The following is a 24336-nucleotide window of genomic DNA, read 5'->3' as shown; positions in this document are numbered from 1 at the left end:
CTTCTCATTTTTTTCACTATTCTTATCTAATTCTTTTCCTCGTATCTTTTGCATACAGAGATATTGAGATATCATCACAATAGGTAGGTGTATATTGTTGATGACAGATATTGATTACATTCATATCCACACGTTTTTTTTTTTTGTTTTCCTTGGAAAAAAAATAAAAATTCCCTAACAATAGTGTTTTTCATGTCTTTCTAAGTGGCTTTTTTTTTTTTGTTAGTGTTGATTGTTGAACATATCTTTTAGTACAGAGTTGTTGAAACATTATCATATCCTATAGGCATATTCGTTAGATGATGGATATCAATTTTATAATAGTCATATATATTTGTTGACGACGGTATCGATTACATTCATATCCATAGCCTTTTTCCTCATATTTTTTTTAATACAAAGTTGTTGAGACATCAACAATATGGTTGCATAACACATTTGAAATTTGTGTTTAAAGCCTAATAATTTTTTTTCAAATCTCATGTTACATTTAAAATGCTCAAATGATATCTCATAGTAATATTAGCACTTCAACATTTACGAGATGCTAATATAATTTTTAAATTTCACAAGTACCTATGACTTTGTGTAAAATTACAAGATTGCCATGATGATTTAGTGAAAAATCAACCTGACTTATATTTTCTATAAGATTATATTTTAAATATTTATTTTAAAATATTATTGTATATTTATTTATATGATTTTATTTTTATTTATTATATATTTGGGTCATACAATTTTTTTTATAAATTTTATTTATTTAAACAAAAATATATTTATTTCAAAATAAATATTTAAAAATTAGAAGGATAAATTTATCACTAAATATTCAATGGACTTTTTGACCTACAATTTTACCAATGTGTATTTAAAATATAATTTTAAATATAATAGATTCGCAAACACCTAAATCGTCTCATAACAATACATTGACTCACACCCTTTTTTTTTATTCGACTACAGGCTATAAGGATGTTCGTTTATGACGGATAGAGAATACAAATTATATTTTCTTTTCAATTTGTCAGTATATTTTCGAATGGACCAGCAATTACTCTTTGGTTGTAGGGACATTAATGTGACCAATGGCTGCCTTGACATCGTTGTACATTGTAGTCTCTTTCATCACCCATCCCTCCCCTCGTGGGCTACATCTATCGTAGTTTCTTTTCTGAAAAATCTAATATCATCATCTTCGTGGTTGGAGGAGATTGGCCGCATGCCATGCACCATATATTTTTTATTTTAAAATCCTACTAATTGACTTGGCATCCACATTGAAAACTTATCCATGATACTTTTTTAATAAAAAAAATTCAGTTTCATCCCCCAATTCAAAACTTTTTTTTTTTTTTTATCCATGCGTCGCCCCTCCACCACCTCTTCTTCTCTCCTCCCTTCCCTCCTCTCCTCTCCTTTCAATTTCTTCCTCCCCCTCCTCCCTTTAGTCACAATTGAGTATATACCACAGTTAAGAAATTGCTAGTGTTGGAAAGACTAGGCATAATTGCATCTACAAGACCTTCAACATACAACAAAAGATTAACCTTTTGAATGTTTCTATTGTTGCTTCAATTGCCAACTACATTACCAACAGAGCATAGACGAATGAATGCAACTTCTAAATGTTTGTTGATGCAGCACCCTCGTACTACCTAATAATAGACACTGAGCATTCCCAATAGCAGCCCAGAGCTATTCACCAATAAATACAACTGGAAAAAATAAATTCACAAAAACAAATCAACAAATCAAACACAAATACTAAAATGATAATCTATCATCTACCCTTGGTTCACCAGCCAATTTGGCACGAGTAGAATAACATCATATTTACGAGATGAGTATGCACATCTTGCTGAATGGTTGAGAACTGGAACACTTGGCGACTGAGAATTACTATTCCTTTCTCTGTAGCAAAAAAGCAAAGCCTGAATTCTGACGAATCAGAGGTGGCGGATCAACATCTGCTATCTCTATCTCCGTCATTGACTTGGAAATATCATCCACAGAGAAAGGTATGCTGCATCGACAAATTGATGAAGGATAAATCCAGCTTAGATTTTCCTATTCCTGAACCACCGTCACCTACCCGTGCCCCCAAAATATTAAAAAAAAAACACAGAGAACTTAAACATGTTTATTAAAAAATGACCTGGAATCATCATCCAACAAGAACGAACTGCCAACTGCACTATTTGAATCCTCTGTCATCATAACTCTCATACTTGAAATGACCTAAAAAGTAGGATATAAATGTTTAGATGATAGTCTGACCACATCAATAAACTGAATTCAAAACGTACCTCCGACGATACACTGTGTGTTCCATATTTGTCATCCCAGTACATCGTACTGATTCTGTATAACTGTTGTATGCTAAGAACCTGAAAACAGAATCAGATAACAGTTCAAAATGGGTATGATAACTAAATGACTCCATGTTTTTAACATCATAACAGGTCAAAGTAGTGGCACAAACTGGACATAAATCATTGGTTATCTCCTTCAAGGTCTTCTTCGGCTTTTGATGTATAACCTGGATCAATGAATATATTGTGTGATGTTTCTCAAAAATTAAAAATTAAAAATATTGAACCTTCTTCAATAGCTTTCAACAGCTGTGTTCTTCATAAAAGACAACATACCAAGAAACCAACAGCCTGCCTAATATGCTTCAACTCATCCCAGGCAGAACCTGCATACTGTGTGCAAATGATATTTTAGTTCAATGCCTTGATAAAAGTTGACTGAGATCAAAGGATACCACCTCTTCGGTAGCATCATAGCACCAGTGTTCTAACTCAGTCAATCCTGCTTTGAGATATTCCCCATTGCTAAATGAACAGCACTCGCGCCTCAATAGAAGGCTATATAAAGAGCACAAAAAGGAAATTATTCCTTTCAATAAGAAAGTTCACATGACTACAAAAATAGTGGCATGGAATTCACATTTAAACTTTACGTACCTGTTAAACAGTTGAACATTTATAAATGAAAAGATTTGGGTGAACACCTTGCGGACTAAAAATGGAGGGACCTGAGTGGTGAAAAAAGGATAAGGACCAAAAGTTTTGCCAAACATGTATGAAATTAAAGAGACTGCCACTACAAAACTTACATAATTGGCTTTCAGTATTTTCAAGTAGTTGGTTAAGCTTTTCACAATACTCTGCCAATGCGCGATTCGTGCCTGCTGGGCCATAGTATTTGCTTGAGATCGTGACCCTTTCAATAAGCTTGCACGAGATGTTCTTGGTGCCTGCATGGTTAGCAATATTAACAAAATTTCAAGCACGACTATTTGAAAAGTTTCTTCATACCTGGATACACAAGGCAAGCAGTGAAGATATTTCTTTTTTTAGATTGTCTCTGATCATTCCATAATTTTCTCGAGAAAAGCAGTAAGCTGCTGCTTGAAAAACAGAGCAGGATATTTTGCTTCAACTTGACGCAAATCGCTCAATCCACCCATCATGCGGCCATTAAAAGAAAAGAGCCCAGCACTTTGAGGAGAAGATCGAATCCCCTTAAAATGCAGGGAAATTAATAAAAACACATTAAACAACGAAAAACTACAAGGAAACCATAGTGAAAACACTCATCATCTTCTTCTGGGAAAAAGGTTCTGCTGCCTTACTTGAGACATCCTCCCAAACAAAGCTGATGCTCGACGCCTCTGTGACGTCAAACTTGCGGTTCCACTTGCTTTTAGTGTCCGTTGGAGAAGCAACAATAAAGTAGATGAATTGGACAACCAGTAGGATAAGACATCAATGTTATCCTGGGCCTTTCAGATATGCAAGTTGAAAATTTAGTTAAATAAAAAACTGGCACGGAACTATGAATAAGATCATGTAGCAGTTTCACTAATATGGGTTAGGTAAACATGAAAGATTGTTGAGGCTGCATAGAGTGGTCACAAATCTAACACAAAATTGTAAATGCATTAAATTCCTTATTCACATACGACGAAACACAATAAAATCCCAGCAACAATTTAAAAAGGTTTTTCATACCTCAATAGCTGAGCCTATTGCTTGGATTATACGGTCAAAAATACTACTTCTTTCAACTTCGAAGGATCTCCAGTGAAGAAGGCATCTGTAGATGAGACAAGCAGTAATAGGCCTACCATGAGAGAATCCTAGGTCCTTAGAGATGCATTCAATAAGCAAGTCCTGGTTCTCCTGGAAAACAGCATTGTGAAAAAACAGATGGATGTAATCAGCATGATCGAACAAGAAGTTGTGACAAAATTCAATATCAACAAGATGCACAAATATTAAAGCATCTTTACTGAATGGCTTCTATTTAAAAATTAAATAAAATTATACCTGCTGCTTTTCATTGAGTGACTTCTGTGGTTTATCATCATTTTGGAGCTCCTTGGAACTAGGTATACCAGGACTAAGATCCTACAGTTTTCATGTAAGGAGAATCATCCAGGTTAATTTACCTATCTTTTTCGGGAATGACATTCGATATCACAGAAACTGAATGCTCATTAGAATTCAATTATTATGCTTACCAAAGCAAGTTTTGATTCACCATTCAGAATATTCCCATTTTCTGTGCTTCTCTGTAACAAAGGCACAATAATATGATAGCATAAGCAAGACATCCATATACACTAAACAAAACAACTGTATAAGCATTAAGGATGAAAGGCACCTGGATGATAGTTGTTTTTGGGCGTGTAGTTAATGCTCTGGTGGTTGGTGAAATGGCAACTGCCTGTTGACGTAGTACTTGATTTTCTGACTCCAAGTTTGATACTTTCTCTTCAAGCCTGTGCTCGGAAAGAAGATACAACTATTACCTCATGTTACTGAAGCAAAACTTCAGGACATATGACTGATAACTGGTTTTAGCTTCTTATAGTATTTATAACATAAGAAGTTTAAAATTCTCATGCATTCCATCTACATTTATCCAAAATGATACCTAAATTGCTGGAGATAAACCCCCCCAAAAAAAAAGATCACTAAATCAGAAACCTTTGAACAGTGTCTTGAAGTTGCTCAGCTCTTGCCGCAGAATCTTCAACTTTCTTGAGTAGTTCATTATTTCTTTCCTGAGCTTCAGCTAATGATTTATTGGCTGCATCAGTTGCCTGCTTTTCTGTTTGCATTAAAGCCTGTCATGATAATAAGAGAATAAAAACAAAATTACTTCATAATTCAGAGTGAACAACAAAGTAATTCATTTAACAGGCATCTAATTTAAACACAGGTAATTTGTAGAACATAACGTACTATAACGGTAAATACAATAGAGGTTCTCATTAATCAGCATACAAATGTCTACAATTCCTGGTTTTCCTGTCTTTTCTCGCTCCTAATGCACATGGTCCTGATTCAGAACCCAGGACACCATATATAGATAGAGAGAGATCTAATGTCTGTATGAGTTTGTTGGTCCTACCTTCAGGTTTTCAATTTCAGCAGTTAATGCATTGATCTTTTCTGTATCTTGAACCAAAACAGGGGTTTCCTTTATGACAGGAGGTGCTTCCTCGATAGCCTTGCGTGCAGCCTCACGTTCCTTGATAACCATGGACTTTGATTCTTCTACCTGCAGTTGCGTCTCATGCAACATCTCTTGTAGTTTAGCAATTTCTTGTGCCTTTGTCTCCTCCAGATCAGTCTGCATATTGGAGTCAAGCAGGTTATCTCGCAACTCATCAACCAGCACAGAATACTAAACAGAAGAATAGATAAAGTGCCAACGTATCGCATGGAGAATTATTTAGAAAGGATTATTACTCTTAGTCGTTTCTCAAGCTGCAAACGCCATGTCAAGTCCTCCACACGCTTTTCAAGCTTGTCTTTTGCTTCTTTTAGGGCTCCTGTTTCCCTAGCAGCCTGCAGAAATTTGAGTTAACAACTAGGTTATGTATAAGCTTCATTTTATTTGGAGAAATTCAGAAATCCAGAGTTAAGAAGAGACCATTCTTAGCTTTCTAAGCTCTTTTCTTGCAAGCCTTTGTCTCCAAGCACACTGATAAGTAAGCGTTGCCTTCTGCGATCTCTTGTAGTAAGAATAATCTCGGTGACAATGCCACCGAGCCTGAAGCAAAGGACAAAATATGTTTAAATCATAGTCCAAATGAGCAATTGGTAGATTAAGAAATTAAAAAACATACATGCCAGCTCATTTATGAAGTGATGTATTATAGATTCTCTTTCGGAACAACATAAAACCATGTAGCTAAAGTTTTAGAAGCTGTTTCTGTTAGTTTGGCAAGTCCCATAGTCCCACATCGGAAAAATTAGATTTGTTGTCTCGTCTTGGAACTATAAATAAGGGCCTGGGCTTTGAAGTCAGATGTACCACAGGCACCACAAGAAAACCTGTTTACGGTTTGGGTTTTTTCTTGTTTAGTAAGCTGAAGGTGTTTTATGGCCTAGGAACATCTTCCTAAGGCATTTGTAAGTGTCCCTCTTTTGCAGTAGTAATTTGCTCCTCTTTCTTCCATGGATGTAGGTCAAAGTCAATTGATCGAACCACGTATATATGGTGTTTTGGTGTTTTGTTTGTTCTTGTCGCTTTTATTCTTTCCGCTTTATTGTCTTTGTTGTGTTACCAAAATTATCCTTTGGTAAATATCCTGGGGCTAGCTCTAACAAACTAGTATCAGAGCCTGGTTCTGGGATCTTTTGGCAACAATGACAATATCAAAGATCGTTGGCGAGAAATTCGACAGAAATGTCAACTTCGGCATGTGGCAACTTAAGATGGAGGCCATTCTGGTTCAAGACGGAGTTGATTTGGCACTACAGGGGGCTGAGAACATTCAAGATGGTACGTCAATGGAAGATCTTGCGGGTATGGATAAGAAGGCCCGATCCAACATTATTCTAAATCTCTCTGATGAGGTTTTACGGGAGGTAGCTACGGAGACTACGGCTAAGAGCATGTGGGACAAGCTTAAAGCCTTGTACATGAAGAGGACAGTGAAGAATCATCTCTACTTGAAGCAGAGTCTATATATGCTTCGGATGATTGAAGGTACATCTATACTCTCGCATCTTGATAAGTTTGATTCTTTGGTTATGGATTTGGAGAATATAGATGCAAAAATTGATGATGAGGATAAGGCTTTGTTACTCTTGTGTTCTCTTCCCCAATCTTTTAAGCATTTCCGTGATACTTTGATTTATGGAAAACAAATAGTTTTGTATCAAGAAATTAAATCTGCACTGAAATCTAAGGAGCAGATAGACAAGAATATCACTGGGGAAAGTAGAGAGAATCAGGCTGAGGGTCTGGTTGTTAGGGGGAGAATGGATAAAAGAGAATTTGACAGTAGTAGATCTAAATCTAGATCTAAATCCAGACATAGAAATTTGGAATGCAGATATTGTCATAAAATGGGGCACATTAAATCTGATTGCTTTAAGTTGAAAAATAAATTAAAGCAAAAGAAAAAATTTGTTGAGAAAACTATTGAATCCGCTGAAGTTAGTATAGCAATTGATGAGAATGTTTGGAAATATTTTTTCTGCTATTGATGACAGGACGAGGTCAAAAAATGAATGAATTTTAGATTCGGGTTGTTCTTATCACATGTGTCCCAATAGGGATTTGTTTTCCACATATGAATCTTATAATGGTGGAATTGTTTTGATGGGCAATAATGCTGCATGTGATGTTGTTGGTAGAGGAACAATCCGAATTAAAATGCATGATGGTATTGTGAGGACGCTCACTAATGTTAGACATGTTCCTGATTTGAAAAAGAATCTCATCTCTTTAGGCACCCTAGAGGCCCTTGGGTGTAAATACACAGCTGAAGGTGGAGTTATGAAAGTTTCAAGAAGTGCTCTTATTGTTATGAAAGCTTATAGGTCTGGTAGCTTGTATATTCTGTAGGGAACTACTGTCACAGGTTCAGTTGCAGTTTCGTCATCATCATTGTCTGATTCTGACATCACCAAATTATGGCATATGTGTTTGGGTCATATGAGTGAAAAAGGTTTGAGCATATTGAGCAGAAGAGGTCTACTTTACGGACAGAGTACTGGGCCACTGGACTTTTGTGAACACTGCATTTTTGGAAAGCAGAAAAGAGTCAGCTTCAATTCTCCGGCAGTTTACAAAACGAAAGGTACTCTTGACTATATTCATTCAGACCTTTGGGGTCCAGCTCAAGTTCAGTCTAAGGGTGGTGCCAGGTATATATTGACTTTCATTGATGATTATTCCAGAAAAGTTTGGGTTTATTTTCTGAAGCATAAAAATGATGTTTTTTTAACCTTTAAACAATGGAAGGCTTTGATTGAGAAGCAAACATGTAAACAGATTAAGCGGCTTCGAACAGATAATGGCATGGAATTTTATGAAGGTGATTTTGAAGAATTCTGCAAAAATGAAGGAATCGTTGAAGCCTGGTATGTGTTGATTGCTTCCCTTGTTTTGGTACAAAACCATTTTTCTACTTGGAAGGAAATTCTATCAAGTAACATTAGGATTCTTATATGTCCATATGCTGATATGCATATATTCTAAAGTAACTTTTGATTTATCCTACATTTCTTGCTTGATTCAGCATGTTTCCCAAGTCAACACACGAGACATTTGCTCAAAAATTGTATCAGACATTCAAAAACAACAAGAGGTTTATAAAACCAAAACTTTCTCGAACAAACTTTACAATTGGCCATTATGCTGGAGAGGTAAGTATTCATTTTTTGAATATGCTGAAGTACTTTTATTGAATCTTCCTTTGATTGGATTAATATATCTATTATCTATACTATCCACTTAGGTAACATATCAAGCTGACTACTTCTTGGACAAAAACAAAGATTATGTTGTGGCAGAACATCAGGAATTATTGAATGCTTCCAAGTGCCCATTTGTTTCGGGTTTATTTCCACCACTTCCTGAAGAGACATCAAAATCTTCCAAATTCTCTTCCATCGGAGCCCGCTTTAAAGTAATATTTTTTTTCTGTTCGTATATTATTTTCTGTATGTTACAAATAATATTATTTTTCTAGTAATTGTTTTCTTAAACTCATGTGTGAAATGACCTGCTTACTCTTCTTTAGTAGTGAATCCTTGTGCAGAGGTAATATTTACGAGTGAATGTCACCCTGTGATTCCATGATTTGCACAACTGTCATCAAGTAGAAACTGCATGGCACATAACTAGACATGGGTTAACTTAATATTTCTGGTGTCCATTGATTTTTTTTTTTTTTTGCATTTATAGATGGAAATTTTTTATGCTGATTGAGTAATAGGTGAGATTTTCTAATAGGATCATCAACCTTGTGCTTTTATCCATGGGAGGGCATCTATGAAGTGTAGACATACATAAACTTGCAATTTTTTTAAAATTTTGTGCTTCAGTGTCTACGAGAAAGATGTGTACAATGACTTTTAAGTTGATTTTCTTAGTTAATTAGTTACAAATACACTTCTCTTTTTGACTTATGATCTTACAAAATCTCAGCTACAACTTCAATCGCTGATGGAAACCTTGAACTCAACTCAACCTCATTACATCAGATGTGTGAAGCCAAATAATGTCCTCAAACCTGCTATTTTTGAGAACTTCAATGTTATCCAACAGTTGCGATGTGGAGTAAGTCCCATCTTACTACAATTGACTTGTAATTCTTTTTTATATTATTTTCAATCATCACATAATCATTTACCATTTTGCTTTGGCTTCTTCACACATCTAGGGTGTTCTTGAAGCAATCCGGATCAGCTGTGCTGGATATCCGACTCGAAGAACATTTTATGAATTTCTCCGTCGATTTGGTCTTCTTGCCCCAGATGTTTTGGAAGGAAAGTAAGCCTCTGTAAATCTGTAAAATGAATTTTGAATCATCTCTAAATTACGTGGTGTTGTATGTATATGAGCTTAATATTTTAACGCACCTGCTTTTGATCTTTGTAAATCTGGATAGCTCTGATGACAAGATTGCTTGCCAAAAGATTCTGGACAAAATCGGATTGAAAGGTTACCAGGTAAGACCATTGTTACCAGATGTTTTTTGTTTTCTTTTTTATGATGTTCAATTACTACTCTACTGGGACAGCTTTTGGATTAACTTAGTAAGCTGAGTATGTCAAAGAATGTAACATAGAAAATTCTCTTTAGACATTTATAAGAATGGGCAGAATCTATGAGGAAAAAGAACTGCATTACATCTTCTCTTAGTTATACACTAAAGGCTACTGATGTTTTGGGTCCCTTTCTCCTTAAAAATATAGAGAATAACAAATTTTCTCCATTGAAAATGCTTTTTCTTATCTACCTACATCTTTTAATTTGTTCTACCCAAATTCATTGAGAATTTTTATTTGAGCATGTCTTTTCTCACATTGTGTATCACCGTCATGGGCAGCTAGGCAAGAGCAAAGTGTTTCTGAGAGCTGGCCAGATGGCTGAACTGGATGCTAGAAGAGCGGAGGTGCTTGGAAGAGCAGCTAGAACAATTCAGAGGCAAATCCGTACATATATTGCTCGTAAAGATTTCCTTAAACTACGGAAAGCAGCTATTCATCTGCAGTCTTTATGGAGAGGTATGGTTGAGATATTATAAGATTGGTACATCTTTTCCTTATCATCAGAAAGGTTACCCTAAGACTAAGTTGTGCTTGTTATTTCTTTCAATTGGACGTGCTATCATTCATTTGGAAGTCCTGTGATCTAATTATTAAGTCTGAATCGTTTGGATTTTGATTTTTTTTTCTTGTGCATCAGTAAAAAAAATCTTCATTTGTGTTCTCAATTTGGTTAAATTCAGGGAGATTGGCCTGTAAGCTTTATGAGTATATGAGACGTGAAGCAGCAGCAGTCAAAATTCAGAAGAATCTGCGTCAATATTTTGCAAGGAAATTGTATACAACACTTCGATCATCAGCAATTATTTTGCAAACAGGCTTAAGGGCAATGACTGCACGCGATGACTTTAGATTTAAAAGGCAAACTAAAGCTTCAATTTGTATTCAGGTCTCTTATTCTCTCTTTGCTGGAAACTGTTAGAGCTAGCCCCAGAATATTTATCAAAGGGTAATTTTGGCAACACAACAAAGATAATAAAGCGGAAAGAATAAAAGCGACAAGAACAAACAAAACACCAGAACACCAGATATACGTGTTTCGGTCAATTGACTTTCACCTATATCCACGGAAGAAAGAGGAGCAAATTACTACTGCAAAAGAGGGACACTTACAAATGCCTTAGGAAGATGTTCCTAGGCCATAAAACACCTTCAGTTTACTAAACAAGAAAAAACCCAAACCGTAAGCAGGTTTTCTTATGGTGCCTCTTGTGCTGCCTGTGGTACATCTGACTTCAAAGCCCAGGCCCTTATTTATAGTTCCAAGACGAGACAACAAGTCTAATTTTCTCGATGTGGGACTATGAAACTTGCCAAACTAACAAATCTCTACCTTGGCATTTCCCAACAAAACTTGCTCCACCTTCGTCCCAAAAGCCCCAACGGGCAATCACCAACAATGAATACCAACCAAGTCCAAGCACAGCTTGAACTTGTAAACCGGAAGAGGCTTCGTAAGCATATTAGCAGGATTGTCCTTTGTATGAATTTTCTGAACAAGGACCTTTCCCTTAGCAATGGTATCCCATTTGCATCCAACAATTTTCTTACCCGAAGGCGGCTTCACAAGATCCCCAGTTCTATTCTGATGAAGAGATTCTATTTCTTCATTCATCGCAATCAACCACTTAGCGGAATTATCACAAGAAACTACATCTGAGTAGGAAGTAGGTTCACCAACTTCACTTGTTTCTTCTGCAACAGACAAAGCATATGCAACCAAATTTGCATATCTTTGTGGTGGTCGAATATCTCTCCGTGGTCTATCCTTGGCTATGGAGTATTGCTCTTCCTTTGGATCATCTGCATCAGTAGACTCGGGACTATCTACTAGCATTCTTTGAGTAGAAGAGTTCGACTTAAAAGAATCTGAACTACCAATCTCAAGCTCCACCTGCTTCTGCGCACTATCATTTGTACAACTAATAGATTCCTCTTTAGAAGATAGCATAGATAATTCATCAAAAGTAACATCTCTACTTATTATAAATTTTGGGGATTTGGGATCAGGACACTATCCTTTCACCCCAGAAGCATACCCAAGGAAAATGCACTTTTTAGCCCGAGGCTCTAATTTTCCTTCATTTACATGCATGTATACTAGACACCCAAAAACTTTAAAATCAGAGTAATCAGCAGGAGTACCTGACCAAACTTCCTTTAGAGTTTTAAAATCAAGTGCTGCAGAAGGAGCGCGGTTGACAACGTAACAGGCCATATTAATCGCCTCTGCCCAAAAGTCTTTTGTCAACCCTGCATTTGAGATTATACACCTGGCTCTCTCCAAGAGTGTTCTGTTCATACGTTCGGCCACACCATTTTGCTGAGGCGTCATCCTAACAGTGCGATGCCGAACGATTCCTTCATTTTTGCAGAATTCTTCAAAATCACCTTCACAAAATTCCATGCCATTATCTGTTCGAAGCCGCTTAATCTGTTTACATGTTTGCTTCTCAATCAAAGCCTTCCATTGTTTAAAGGTTAGAAAAACATCATTTTTATGCTTCAGAAAATAAACCCAAACTTTTCTGGAATAATCATCAATGAAAGTCAATATATACTTGGCACCACCCTTAGACTGAACTTGAGCTGGACCCCAAAGGTCTGAATGAATATAGTCAAGAGTACCTTTCGTTTTGTGAACTGCCGGAGAATTGAAGCTGACTCTTTTCTGCTTTCCAAAAATGCAGTGTTTACAAAAGTCCAGTGGCCCAGTACTCTGTCCGTAAAGTAGACCTCTTTTGCTCAATATGCTCAAACCTTTTTCGCTCATATGACCCAAACACATATGCCATAATTTGGTGATGTCAGAATCAGACAATGATGATGACGAAACTGCAACTGAACCTGTGACAGTAGTTCCCTACAGAATATACAAGCTACCAGACCTATAAGCTTTCATAACAATAAGAGCACTTCTTGAAACTTTCATAACTCCACCTTCAGCTGTGTATTTACACCCAAGGGCCTCTAGGGTGCCTAAAGAGATGAGATTCTTTTTCAAATCAGGAACATGTCTAACATTAGTGAGCGTCCTCACAATACTATCATGCATTTTAATTCGGATTGTTTCTCTACCAACAACATCACATGCGACATTATTGCCCATCAAAACAATTCCACCATTACAAGATTCATACGTGGAAAACAAATCCCTATTGGGACACATGTGATAAGAACAACCCGAATCTAAAATTCATTCATTTTTAGACCTCGTCCTGTCATCAATAGCAGAAAAAATATTTCCAAACATTCTCATCAATTGCTATACTAACTTCAGCGGATTCAATAGTTTTCTCAACAAATTTTTTCTTTTGCTTTAATTTATTTTTCAACTTAAAGCAATTAGATTTAATGTGCCCCATTTTATGACAATATCTGCATTCCAAATTTCTATGTCTGGATTTAGTTCTAGATTTAGATCTACTACTGTCAAATTCTCTTTTATCCATTCTCCCCCTAACAACCAGACCCTCAGCCTGATTCTCTCTACTTTCCCCAGTGATATTCTTGTCTATCTGCTCCTTAGATTTCAGTGCAGATTTAATTTCTTGATACAAAACTGTTTCTTTTCCATAAATCAAAGTATCACGAAAATGCTTAAAAGATTGGGGAAGAGAACACAAGAGTAACAAAGCCTTATCCTCATCATCAATTTTTGCATCTATATTCTCCAAATCCATAACCAAAGAATCAAACTTATCAAGATGCGAGAGTATAGATGTACTTTCAATCATCCGAAGCATATATAGACTCTGCTTCAAGTAGAGATGATTCTTCACTGTCCTCTTCATGTACAAGGCTTTAAGCTTGTCCCACATGCTCTTAGCCGTAGTCTCCGTAGCTACCTCCCGTAAAACCTCATTAGAGAGATTTGGAATAATGCTGGATCGGGCCTTCTTATCCATACTCGCAAGATCTTCCATTGACGTACCATCTTGAATGTTCTCAGCCCCCTGTAGTGCCAAATCAACTCCGTCTTGAACCAGAATGACCTCCATCTTAAGTTGCCACATGCCGAAGTTGACATTTCTATCGAATTTCTCGCCAACGATCTTTGATATTGTCATTGTTGCCAAAAGATCCCAGAACCAGCCTCTGATACCAGTTTGTTAGAGCTAGCCCAAGGATATTTACCAAAGGATAATTTTGGCAACACAACAAAGACAATAAAGCGGAAAGAATAAAAGCGACAAGAACAAACAAAACACCAGAACACCAGATATACGTGGTTCGATCAATTGACTTTGACCTACATCCATGGAAGAAAGAGGAGCAAATTACTATTGCAAAAGAGGGACACTTACAAATGCCTTAGGAAGATGTTCCTAGGCCATAAAACACCTTCAGCTTACTAAACAAGAAAAAACCCAAACCGTAAACAGATTTTCTTGTGGTGCTTGTGGTACATCTGACTTCAAAGCCCAGGCCCTTATTTATAGTTCCAAGACGAGACAACAAGTCTAATTTTTCCCGATGTTGGACTATGGAACTTGCCAAACTAACAAATCTCTACCTTGGCATGTCCCAACAAAACTTGCTCCACCTTCTTCCCAAAAGCCCCAACGGGCAATCTCCAACAATGAATACCAACCAAGTCCAAGCACAGCTTGAACTTGTAAACCGGAAGAGGCTTCGTAAGCATATTAGCAGGATTGTCCTTTGTATGAATTTTCTGAACAAGGACCTTTCCCTCAGCAATGGTATCCCATTTGCATCCAACAATTTTCTTACCCGAAGGCGGCTTCACAAGATCCCCAGTTCTATTCTGATGAAGAGATTCTATTTCTTCATTCATCGCAATCAACCACTTAGCGGAATTATCACAAGAAACTACATCTGAGTAGGAAGTAGGTTCACCAACTTCACTTGTTTCTTCTACAACAGACAAAGCATATGCAACCAAATTTGTATATCTTTGTGGTGGTCGAATATCTCTCCGTGGTCTATCCTTGGCTATGGAGTATTGCTCTTCCTTTGGATCATCTGCATCAGTAGACTCGGGACTATCTACTAGCATTCTTTGAGTAGAAGAGTTCGACTTAAAAGAATCTGAACTACCAATCTCAAACTCCACCTGCTTCTGCGCACTATCATTTGTACAACTAATAGATTCCTGTTTAGAAGATAGCATAGATAATTCATCAAAAGTAACATCTCTACTGATTATAAATTTTGGGGATTTGGGATCAGGACACTATCCTTTCACCCCAGAAGCATACCCAAGGAAAATGTACTTTTTAACCCGAGGCTCTAATTTTCCTTCATTTACATGCATGTATGCTGGACACCCAAAAATTTTAAAATCAGAGTAATCAGCAGGAGTACCTGACCAAACTTCTTTTGGAGTTTTAAAATCAAGTGCTGCAGAAGGAGCACGGTTGACAACGTAACAGGCCATATTAATCGCCTCTGCCCAAAAGTCTTTTGTCAACCCTACATTTGAGATTATACACCTCGCTCTCTCCAAGAGTGTTCTGTTCATATGTTCGGCCACACCATTTTGCTGAGGCATCATCCTAACAGTGCGATGGCAAGAAGCGCAATTATTCCTCCAGGTTTCTGAAATAAAATATTTGTCGTCATAATGGCAAATAAGTTGGTAGCCAAAAGCAAATTTGTTTTAAAAAATTGAAAGCAAACTCAGGGTCATATATATTGCGCCTTCCAGCTTTACATACAGCTAATTCTACAATTCCACATATAAGAAAAGACTTAAGACAAATAACATCAAGTAGTTGAGTTCAATATGCATCTGAACTGACATGCTAAAGTCTGGGCATTAAATGTTGCAAATGCACTCATTGGATTGACTGTCATCAAAAGAATGCCACACATTCACATTGGCATTATATCGAATGGCATATTGTTGAAAGTACATTAAGACTCTTGGATTGACTGTCATCAAAAGAGCTCAGTGGCAGGGAAAAATATCCAATAGAGCTGAAATCAATTAGTGTTGGATCAACCTCCTATTCCTCAATGGAATAAACCAGTACATGAGCAGTTAAAAAGAACATTTATCTTTTCTATGCTTTCTTGAGCAAATAATACAACCACAAAAAGGATTCACAGCTGAAAGGATGTTTTCATCCATCCATGAAATTTATGTGTATCCTACTGTTCCCCACCAAACACTATTATGATATTATCAATCTTATACAGTTTCATGGTTAACAAAGATGAAACGCTTGGGCTTAAAATCTAAATTGATTTTCTAATACAGATATGTTCTTCGAGGTTACCAAACTCATTCTTGACCCATATGTTCTCTAGACATTGTCCTATCAAATTTACCCATTAAAAAAAGTATAGTTGTTGTAAATGCATAAATAATGAATCTGATCAAGATGCTACCAAACAAAATCACCAATTTCTGCAAAAAATCACAAATCAAAAGAAATTTATGACAAAAAATGATAAACCTTCTCAATCAAATCCAGAACATCTTGGTTATCAACAAATTCTATGTAGCTCCAGTTAATCTCCTCTTTGGTATACTCCTCTTGCTCCATCTTGAAGACATGCTGGACATGGCATCATGTGTTAAAATTGAACCTATAATTAACTCAATCTACAAATTTATGTAAAAAGCTTTAGGAAAACCTGATTGAAATGTTGCTGCAGCTTTTCATTTGTATAATTGATACAGAGCTGTTCAAAACTGTTTTGAGCACAAGACAAAAGATAAGAATCACCAATTATCATGTTTAACCATCCGTAATCCCTGAAAGCAAAACTGTGATTGCATTTTCCTATTGATGGATTACCTATTACATTTGAAACTTTCAAAACCATATATATCAAGAACTCCGATCAGTGACTTTGAATTTGGATCCTGCCCAATTGATACATTTATTTTGTCTACAAGCCTGTATAGAGTGTGACCAATCAAATGATTAATTGCACTATCATAAAGGATCAGTGCCAGGATTTTCACAACAAGACATAGCTCTTACCAATCAAATAGTCGGGAATAGACGGTTTTTGCTAAACCATCCCTGCTGACAATTGCGGAAGCAGGATCAAGAGTTCTTGTAATAACTTCTTCAGGGGTCACCATGACACGTTTTATCAATGCATTCTCTAAACCCTTGACATCACACCTGACATAAACATTATTTCATGCCATGTTGGTAAAAGAATAGTTTTTCACAGAACAGAAACAGATAACTTGGGCATACATCAGAAGTTCGGCTGCCATGTTAAGATGAAATCTTGACTTCTCATCTTTGATAACAGATGAATCTATTTCTGGCCCTTTAGCAAAATCAATATTTCCAATATGAAGTATGGCAGCTACAACCCTGAATATTGCCTCCTGAATATAAACAATACAATCGAATAACAATGTTCAGAATTAAAGAACCAACTTACTTTAGAATAAACTAAAGAAGCATACCTGTTCTTGCTCACTGATCCCAACTATATCCATGGCCCTTCTGGTAGATAGATATTCTTGAGCTTCATCAACCCCATCTAATTTGAAGCATTTGGATTGGTTAAGATAATGAAATGATTGTGGACTCCCCAACTTATACTTCTCGATCTCCTGCCACATAGGTAAACATTTTATAATGTCCATTCCAATATTTAACATAACCCATTTAAAAACAATGGCAGGGCATACATACCACATGAGGTGCAGCACAGAGAAGGTAAAAACAATGATAGTTTCTCTCAGGATCATTAATTTGGCAGACACGAGATCTTTCAAGTAAGTATGTTCTGATAGCAGCACCTGATATCCTTCCGTTATTGTCAAATTGGATCTCAACAAATTTACCAAACCGACTAAATCGATATTGGATGAACAAAAACAAGAAAGACAAATTAGATATTTGAACATAGCAAATATGGTACCAAAATGATGTGAAACATATTATTCACAGCTGATCAAGCATTTGTCTCAATTTTCGACAGATGCACCAAAGTTACTGTTAATATGGTACCAAAATAATGTGAAACATATTATTCACAGCTGATCAAACATTTGTCTCAATTTTCAACAGATGCATCAAAGTGACTGTTGATCGAACGCCACATTACTAATGCTTGACATGAAAAGAAAATACTTGTCCAAAAAGGAAAGAATACTAAAATAGTGTTACCTTGAGTTATTGTTTCGAACAGTTTTGGCATTGCCAAAAGCTTCAAGAACTGGATTGGACTGAGAGAATGATGATAGATATCAGTCCAAACGACACCTATCTATGTTAGTTGTCGAAACTCGTCATGCCAAATGTCAAGTCGGAGCTTTCTTTTTCTGGAAAAGAAAAAGGTGCAAGTATGGATCATTTCATAAGTTTTAAAAGGAATTAAAATTCACGTTGACGTCTAACAGCTGTTTGCATCGAGCAAAATAATCCATGTCAGGATCCAATAGCTTACGAGTCCATCTTAATTGTACGTGCGTCGCGGATTTCATGGTCTTCGTTTCCACTTCCCTTCCGCCGTTGTTGGCCCTCGATCGCGCGCAAAGGTCTTGGTTAATATCGCGTCATCGCCTCCTCCAACTAAACTACATATTGGATTCGTCCATTCGCATGGCACCGTAGAACGAGATGAAGGGAGAGCTACCATTCATTCATTTGGTAGCAGGTATTACCACCATGGATGTGATCGACGACGGTGAGACGGTGAAGCCGATGTTCAAACCAGAGGATCTTTATTTATTATTATTCAGCGAAGCACGTGCTTCACTGGCGTTTCACTTACTGACCCAATTACACACATCCACTAGAAACTGATCACCACACGAGTTTGAAGCGTACGTACGTGACTGCTGCATGCATGCCTGCACTAGTTCTTGTTGTCATCTCCCTCCCCCGCCCCCGTGACGACACACAGAGATAGAGAGTGAGAGCAGGGAGTGACAACTTTATTTAGGGTAGATAGGCAGGCAGGCATAGGATCCTTAGAGCTTGTGGCCATTACTGGATGACTTGCAGTTCCATCCAGGTGTCTCGGACCACTCTCCATCCTCATCCAGTACCATTCCTTTGTTCTTCTCCACCCACCACTGCTCCGGTATGAGCCACTCATCCTTCAAGTTGCCGCCCTGCTTGTTCACCAGCGCCGGGCTCCTCTTCACCTCCAATTGGAACTCGCCGCCCTTCCTGGTCCACCCGGCCACCGTGTGGAGGACCACTTGCAGGTCGTGGTTATCCGCAAGGATTTTCAAGTAGGGCGACATCTTGGCGTCTATGTCCAGAACTGAGCCGGTGTCAACGTAGTCGGTTGAAATTGGCCAATATGGAACGATGTCACCGTGATTCCGGACACGTAGAGCTCGAAGGTTGGGCAGCTTCTCAAACCTATCATTGAAGGCCTTGTTCCCAACTTTGGGGTTCTCAAACACCACGGCACATACTGGGAAGTACTCCTCCGCCTTGCCTTCTATATTGGACAGTCCTTTGTTCACTATATCGAAAGAACTCAAGATGGCGAGGGCGCCTCCCAGGCTGTGGCCAACGCACACTATGCTAAGGCTCTCGTTCTTGTATAGCTCCACTAGCTCGCTTAACTTACTCAGTAACTGCTCCCTTGCACTGGTTGCGTTGCATGGAAATTGCGAATCGCTGTCTTTCAACGTGTAGATGTCGTTCCAGCCTTGCATGACCTGCACATCTTGGTTGTCGGGGTGTAAGGGCACGAGACTGGTCGCGAGGTCCTCGAGGACCTCCGACGGCCGCATCGTGCCGCGCCATACGACGTAGATCTCGCGGCGCCCGGTAAGGTTCGTGTATGCGTCGTTGGAGACGGCGATGTAGCCCATCCAATTGGACTCCTTGGTATTGTCTGACGAATTTTGCGACATGGCGTAGAGGTACTCCTTGACGTCGTAGTTGGCCGCGTAGGGGAAGAACACTTGGTCGAGGAGGGTGCTGGGGCGGTAGCGGCACATGCCACGGTACTTGGAGTGGTCGTCTTTGATGAAGGAGTCGGCAGTGACCTGACACATGTCACCGCATTGGAGGAGGAAGACGCGAAGGGATTGGTCGAGAGGGTCGAGAAGGCCGGACCAGTGCTCGGATCCGAGGAGCTCTGGCCAGGATGGTGTTTCCGCGCCAATCTTTTGCGCCATTCGAAGAGGAGGAGGAGGATAGGAGTGAATGATACTTTGTGTGGAATATGGTGAGGTGCCCAGTGACATATATATGTACAAGGAGATGGTAGCACGAACATGAAGGCCCATACAGGGATTTCCAATAATTGAAGCTGCTTGCCGATGAATGAAGAGCTCACAACGTGTTTAATGGAATCAATGCCTCAGGTAACTTGTTTCTTCATTTTTCTTTTTCACGGGCCCGCACAGTACTAATTACACAGTAATGGAATCAATGCCGATGATGTGATTTCGACGTTGGAAACATTTTGGAAGTCTACCTTTTTCATGTAACAATACAATTGAAAATAAAACACAAATTATACAGAAGAAACATGAAACTGTATATGTATAATACATGTTATTCATATGTGAAAACTTACATAGAAAATTATTTACTTCTTAGATTAGTATAGGCAAAGCAACGGCTTTAGATATTCGATCCCACCGGTGTAGTCGAAACAGACTCTGATGAATAACAGAGCATAATTGTGTCATCTTCTCATTGTACTATATTTTTCTTTTTCTCTTTTTTGTGTTTGGGGGGCTATTTCACAGGTGACCCGTTCACATGTTTGCAGCATATTCCATTGATTAACGTGTCATGGCTCGGACAAAGTATGTTAAGACACATTCATATCCATACTTTATATATTTTCTTGAAAAGAAAACACCTCTGACAATAATAATATTTTCCACCTTTTTTTTGTAAAGTTTTTAGTTAGCATTGATTTCTTTCAAGTATAAAGTTGTTGACACATCATCACATTCGGTAGATATATCTATTGGATGATGAATATCGATTACACTCTTTTTAATATTTTTAATTATTATTATTATTATCATCGATATTTTTTCTCGTATCTTTTGCATAGAGCATTATTAAGACATCATCAGAATAGATAAGTATATCTGTTGAGAACCGATACTGATTACATTCATATCCATTTTTTTTTTTTCTTAGAAAAAAACTCTAGCACTAGTGATTTCCACATCATTCATGTGACGTTTTTGTTAGTGTTGATTTGTTGATCACTTCTTTTAAGCACAGAGTTGTTGACACATCATCATATTTTATACGCATATATATTGGACAATGGATATCGATTACATTTATTTTGATGTTTTTTTTTTTAATTTTTCACTATTAATGTTGACTTATTTTCCTCATATTTTTTGCATATAGAGTTGTTGAAATATTATCACAATAGATAGATATATCTATCATCGACAGATATTGATTATATTCATATCATACTCTTTTTATTTTTCTTGGGAAAAAAAAACACCCTCTAACAATGTTTTCCATATCTTTCATGTAACTTCTTTTGGAAGTGTTAATTTATTGAATATGTCTTTTAAGTACAAAGATGCTGTGACATCATCACATTTTATAGGTATATCTATTGCACGATGGGATACTGATTATACTAATTCTGATGTCCTCCTCTAATTTTTTTCACTATTATTGTTGACTTATTTTCTTCGTCTTTTATGTATAGAGTTATTGAGACATAATCACAATAGATAAGCATATTTGTTGACAATAGATACTGTATATTCACACCTTTTTTATTATAAAAAAATACTCCTCTAACAAGAGCATTTTTCACATTTTTTGTGTAACTTCTTTTGTTAATGTTGATTTGTTTAACTACAAAATTGTTGAGATAACATTGATAGAAAATTATGATAGAGACAAACATGGAATGACATGTTGTATTCCTTATATTCTCAATCAATCTATGATATGAGGATCAATAACAGATAGCAATTGATATGATTAGGTAATTTAAATACATGATTGAGAGAAATCTAGTCCTCAAAACTTATATAAATATATATTATTTGGATGAATGAAATTAATACCTTTCATAATATATTCTTCAATTCTACAATCATCACATTTGTAGGCATCACTATTGGACGATAGGATACCGATTGCATTCATTCTTATATCCTCTTCTAATTTTTTCACTATTACTAGACTTGTTTTTCTCATGTCTTTTGTGTATGGAGTTATTGAGACATCATCACAATAGGTAGGTATATTTATTGACAACGGATACCGATTACATTTATATCCATACTTTTTTTTTCTTTTTCCTTGAGAAAAAAGAAAAACACTCCCCTAACAATATTGTTTTTCATGTCTCTTTCATGTAGCTTTTTTTGTTAGTATTGATTTGTTCCCTATGCTTTCTAAGTAAAGAGTTGTTGAGATATCATCACATTCTATAGGCATATTTTTTGGATGACGAATATCGATTACATTCATTCTGGTGTCCTCTTCTAAATTTTCCACTCTTACTATCAACTTATATTTCTCATATCTTTTGCGTACAGAATTATTAAGATATTATCACAATATATAGGTATATCCGTTGATGATGGATACGATTAAATTCATGCCCACACTTTTTTTTTCCCTACAAAAAAAAAAAAAACTACCCTAACAATAGTGTTTTTCACATCGTTTACATAGCTTATTTTGTTAGTGTTGATTTGTTCAACATGTCTTTTAAGCACAGAGTTATTGATATACCATCATATTCAATAGGTATATATCATAATTGATACTAATTACATTCATATTCTCATCTTTTTATTTCTCTTTTGCCCATGGAGAAAAAACACCCCCCCCCCTAACAATAGTGTTTTCCACGTCTTTCACGTAGCTTCTCTTGTCAATGTTGATTTGTTCCACATGCCTTTGAAGTACAAAGTTGTTGAGACATCATTGCATCTATTCTATTGTTCTCTTCTAATTTTTCCACTAAGACATTATCATAATAGGTAGGTATATCTTGTTGATGACAGATATTGATTCCATTCATATCCACACGTTTGTTTGTTTCGTTAAGAAAAAAAACACCCCCCTAATAATTGTGTTTCTTACGTCTTTCACATAGCTTCTTTTAGAAGTATTGATTAGTTGAACATATCTTTTAAGTATAGAATTATTAGAAAGATATTATATTATATATACATATCTATTGGATGATAGATATCAATTACAATCATTGAGTTCCTCTTCTAATTTTTCCAATATTACTACCAACTTGTTTTCCTCATGTTTTTTGCGTACATAGTTGTTAAGACATCATCACAATAGGTAGGTATATCTGTTAACAATAGATACCAATTACATTCATATCCAAATATTTTTTTTTCTAAAAATAATCTCCCTAACAAAAGTGTTTTCCACATCTTTCACATAGCTTCCTTATTAGCATTGATTTGTTGAACACATCTTTAAAGTACAGAGTTGTTGAAACCAAGGTTCATCGTACCGTACCGTACAGGCGTTTCGACGCTGGCTCGGTACGGTATGATACGGCGTATCGAGCGGTATACCGAGGTGTACCGAACGGTACACCTGATTTCACCGATTTATCCCTCCGAAAATACCTGAAAATTAAAAAAAAGTTAGGATAGAGTTTTCAAGTTACAAATAAATATAGTAATAGTATAAATTTAGCAAAATCAATGTAAATTAGGTAAAAATAGCATCACATATCTTTTTCGGGCTTTGAGGTAGTCTTGTTCGAGGTCCGTATTTCAGCTCGTTATAGATTGAAATATCTATAGAAAAATCAGTTGAATTGTTAGACTATTTTGTTACAATATAAACTCTAAAATTCAAATGAATTAAATAATCATATATCTAAATATACCTGATTGTTAATTCTATCACTAAAACGAACGACGGGCCTCCACGGGTGGTGGATCGGGGTCCTCGATCCGATACATATCAATATGATACGTTTGTTGGACCCAATCATGAAATATCTATATGATATCTTTTTCGGGCTTTGAGGTAGTCTTGTTCAAGGTCCGTATTTCAGCTCGTTATAGATTGAAATATCTATAGAAAAATCAGTTGAATTGTTAGACTATTTTGTTACAATATAAACTCTAAAATTCAAATGAATTAAATAATCATATATCTAAATATACCTGATTGTTAATTCTACCACCAAAACGAACGACGGGCCTCCACGGGTGGTGGATCGGGGTCCTCGATCCGATACATATCAATATGATACGTTTGTTGGACCCAATCATGAAATTGATCCCATGACATAGTGTATTGATATACCGTATATCATTGATGCATCAATGTGGTACTGATCG

The 24336-nt window shown here is 36.7% G+C and overlaps 1 protein-coding gene and 1 pseudogene across 1 annotated transcript; both read right to left on the bottom strand.

Annotated features, from left to right (window-relative positions):
• Positions 1 to 1533: 1533 nt before the first annotated feature.
• Positions 1534 to 18462, bottom strand: LOC135680420 (myosin-11-like; annotated as a pseudogene).
• A 280-nt stretch (positions 18463 to 18742) lies between these two features.
• LOC135588319 (phospholipase A1-II 5-like) lies at positions 18743 to 20215 on the bottom strand. The gene has a single exon (XM_065080397.1). It carries the CDS (start codon positions 20176 to 20178, stop codon positions 19009 to 19011), a length of 1170 nt encoding a protein of 389 aa, XP_064936469.1. The 5' UTR covers positions 20179 to 20215; the 3' UTR covers positions 18743 to 19008.
• Positions 20216 to 24336: the final 4121 nt, after the last annotated feature.

Source organism: Musa acuminata, chromosome BXJ1-8, assembly GCF_036884655.1.
Source record: "Musa acuminata AAA Group cultivar baxijiao chromosome BXJ1-8, Cavendish_Baxijiao_AAA, whole genome shotgun sequence".
Classification (NCBI taxonomy): domain Eukaryota; kingdom Viridiplantae; phylum Streptophyta; class Magnoliopsida; order Zingiberales; family Musaceae; genus Musa; species Musa acuminata.
This window is presented reverse-complemented; position numbering and strand designations above follow the sequence as displayed.

Excerpts from the sequence above, each read along its gene's own strand:
- LOC135588319 (XM_065080397.1), bottom strand. The coding sequence starts at position 20,178 with ATGGCGCAAAAGATTGGCGCGGAAACACCATCCTGGCCAGAGCTCCTC.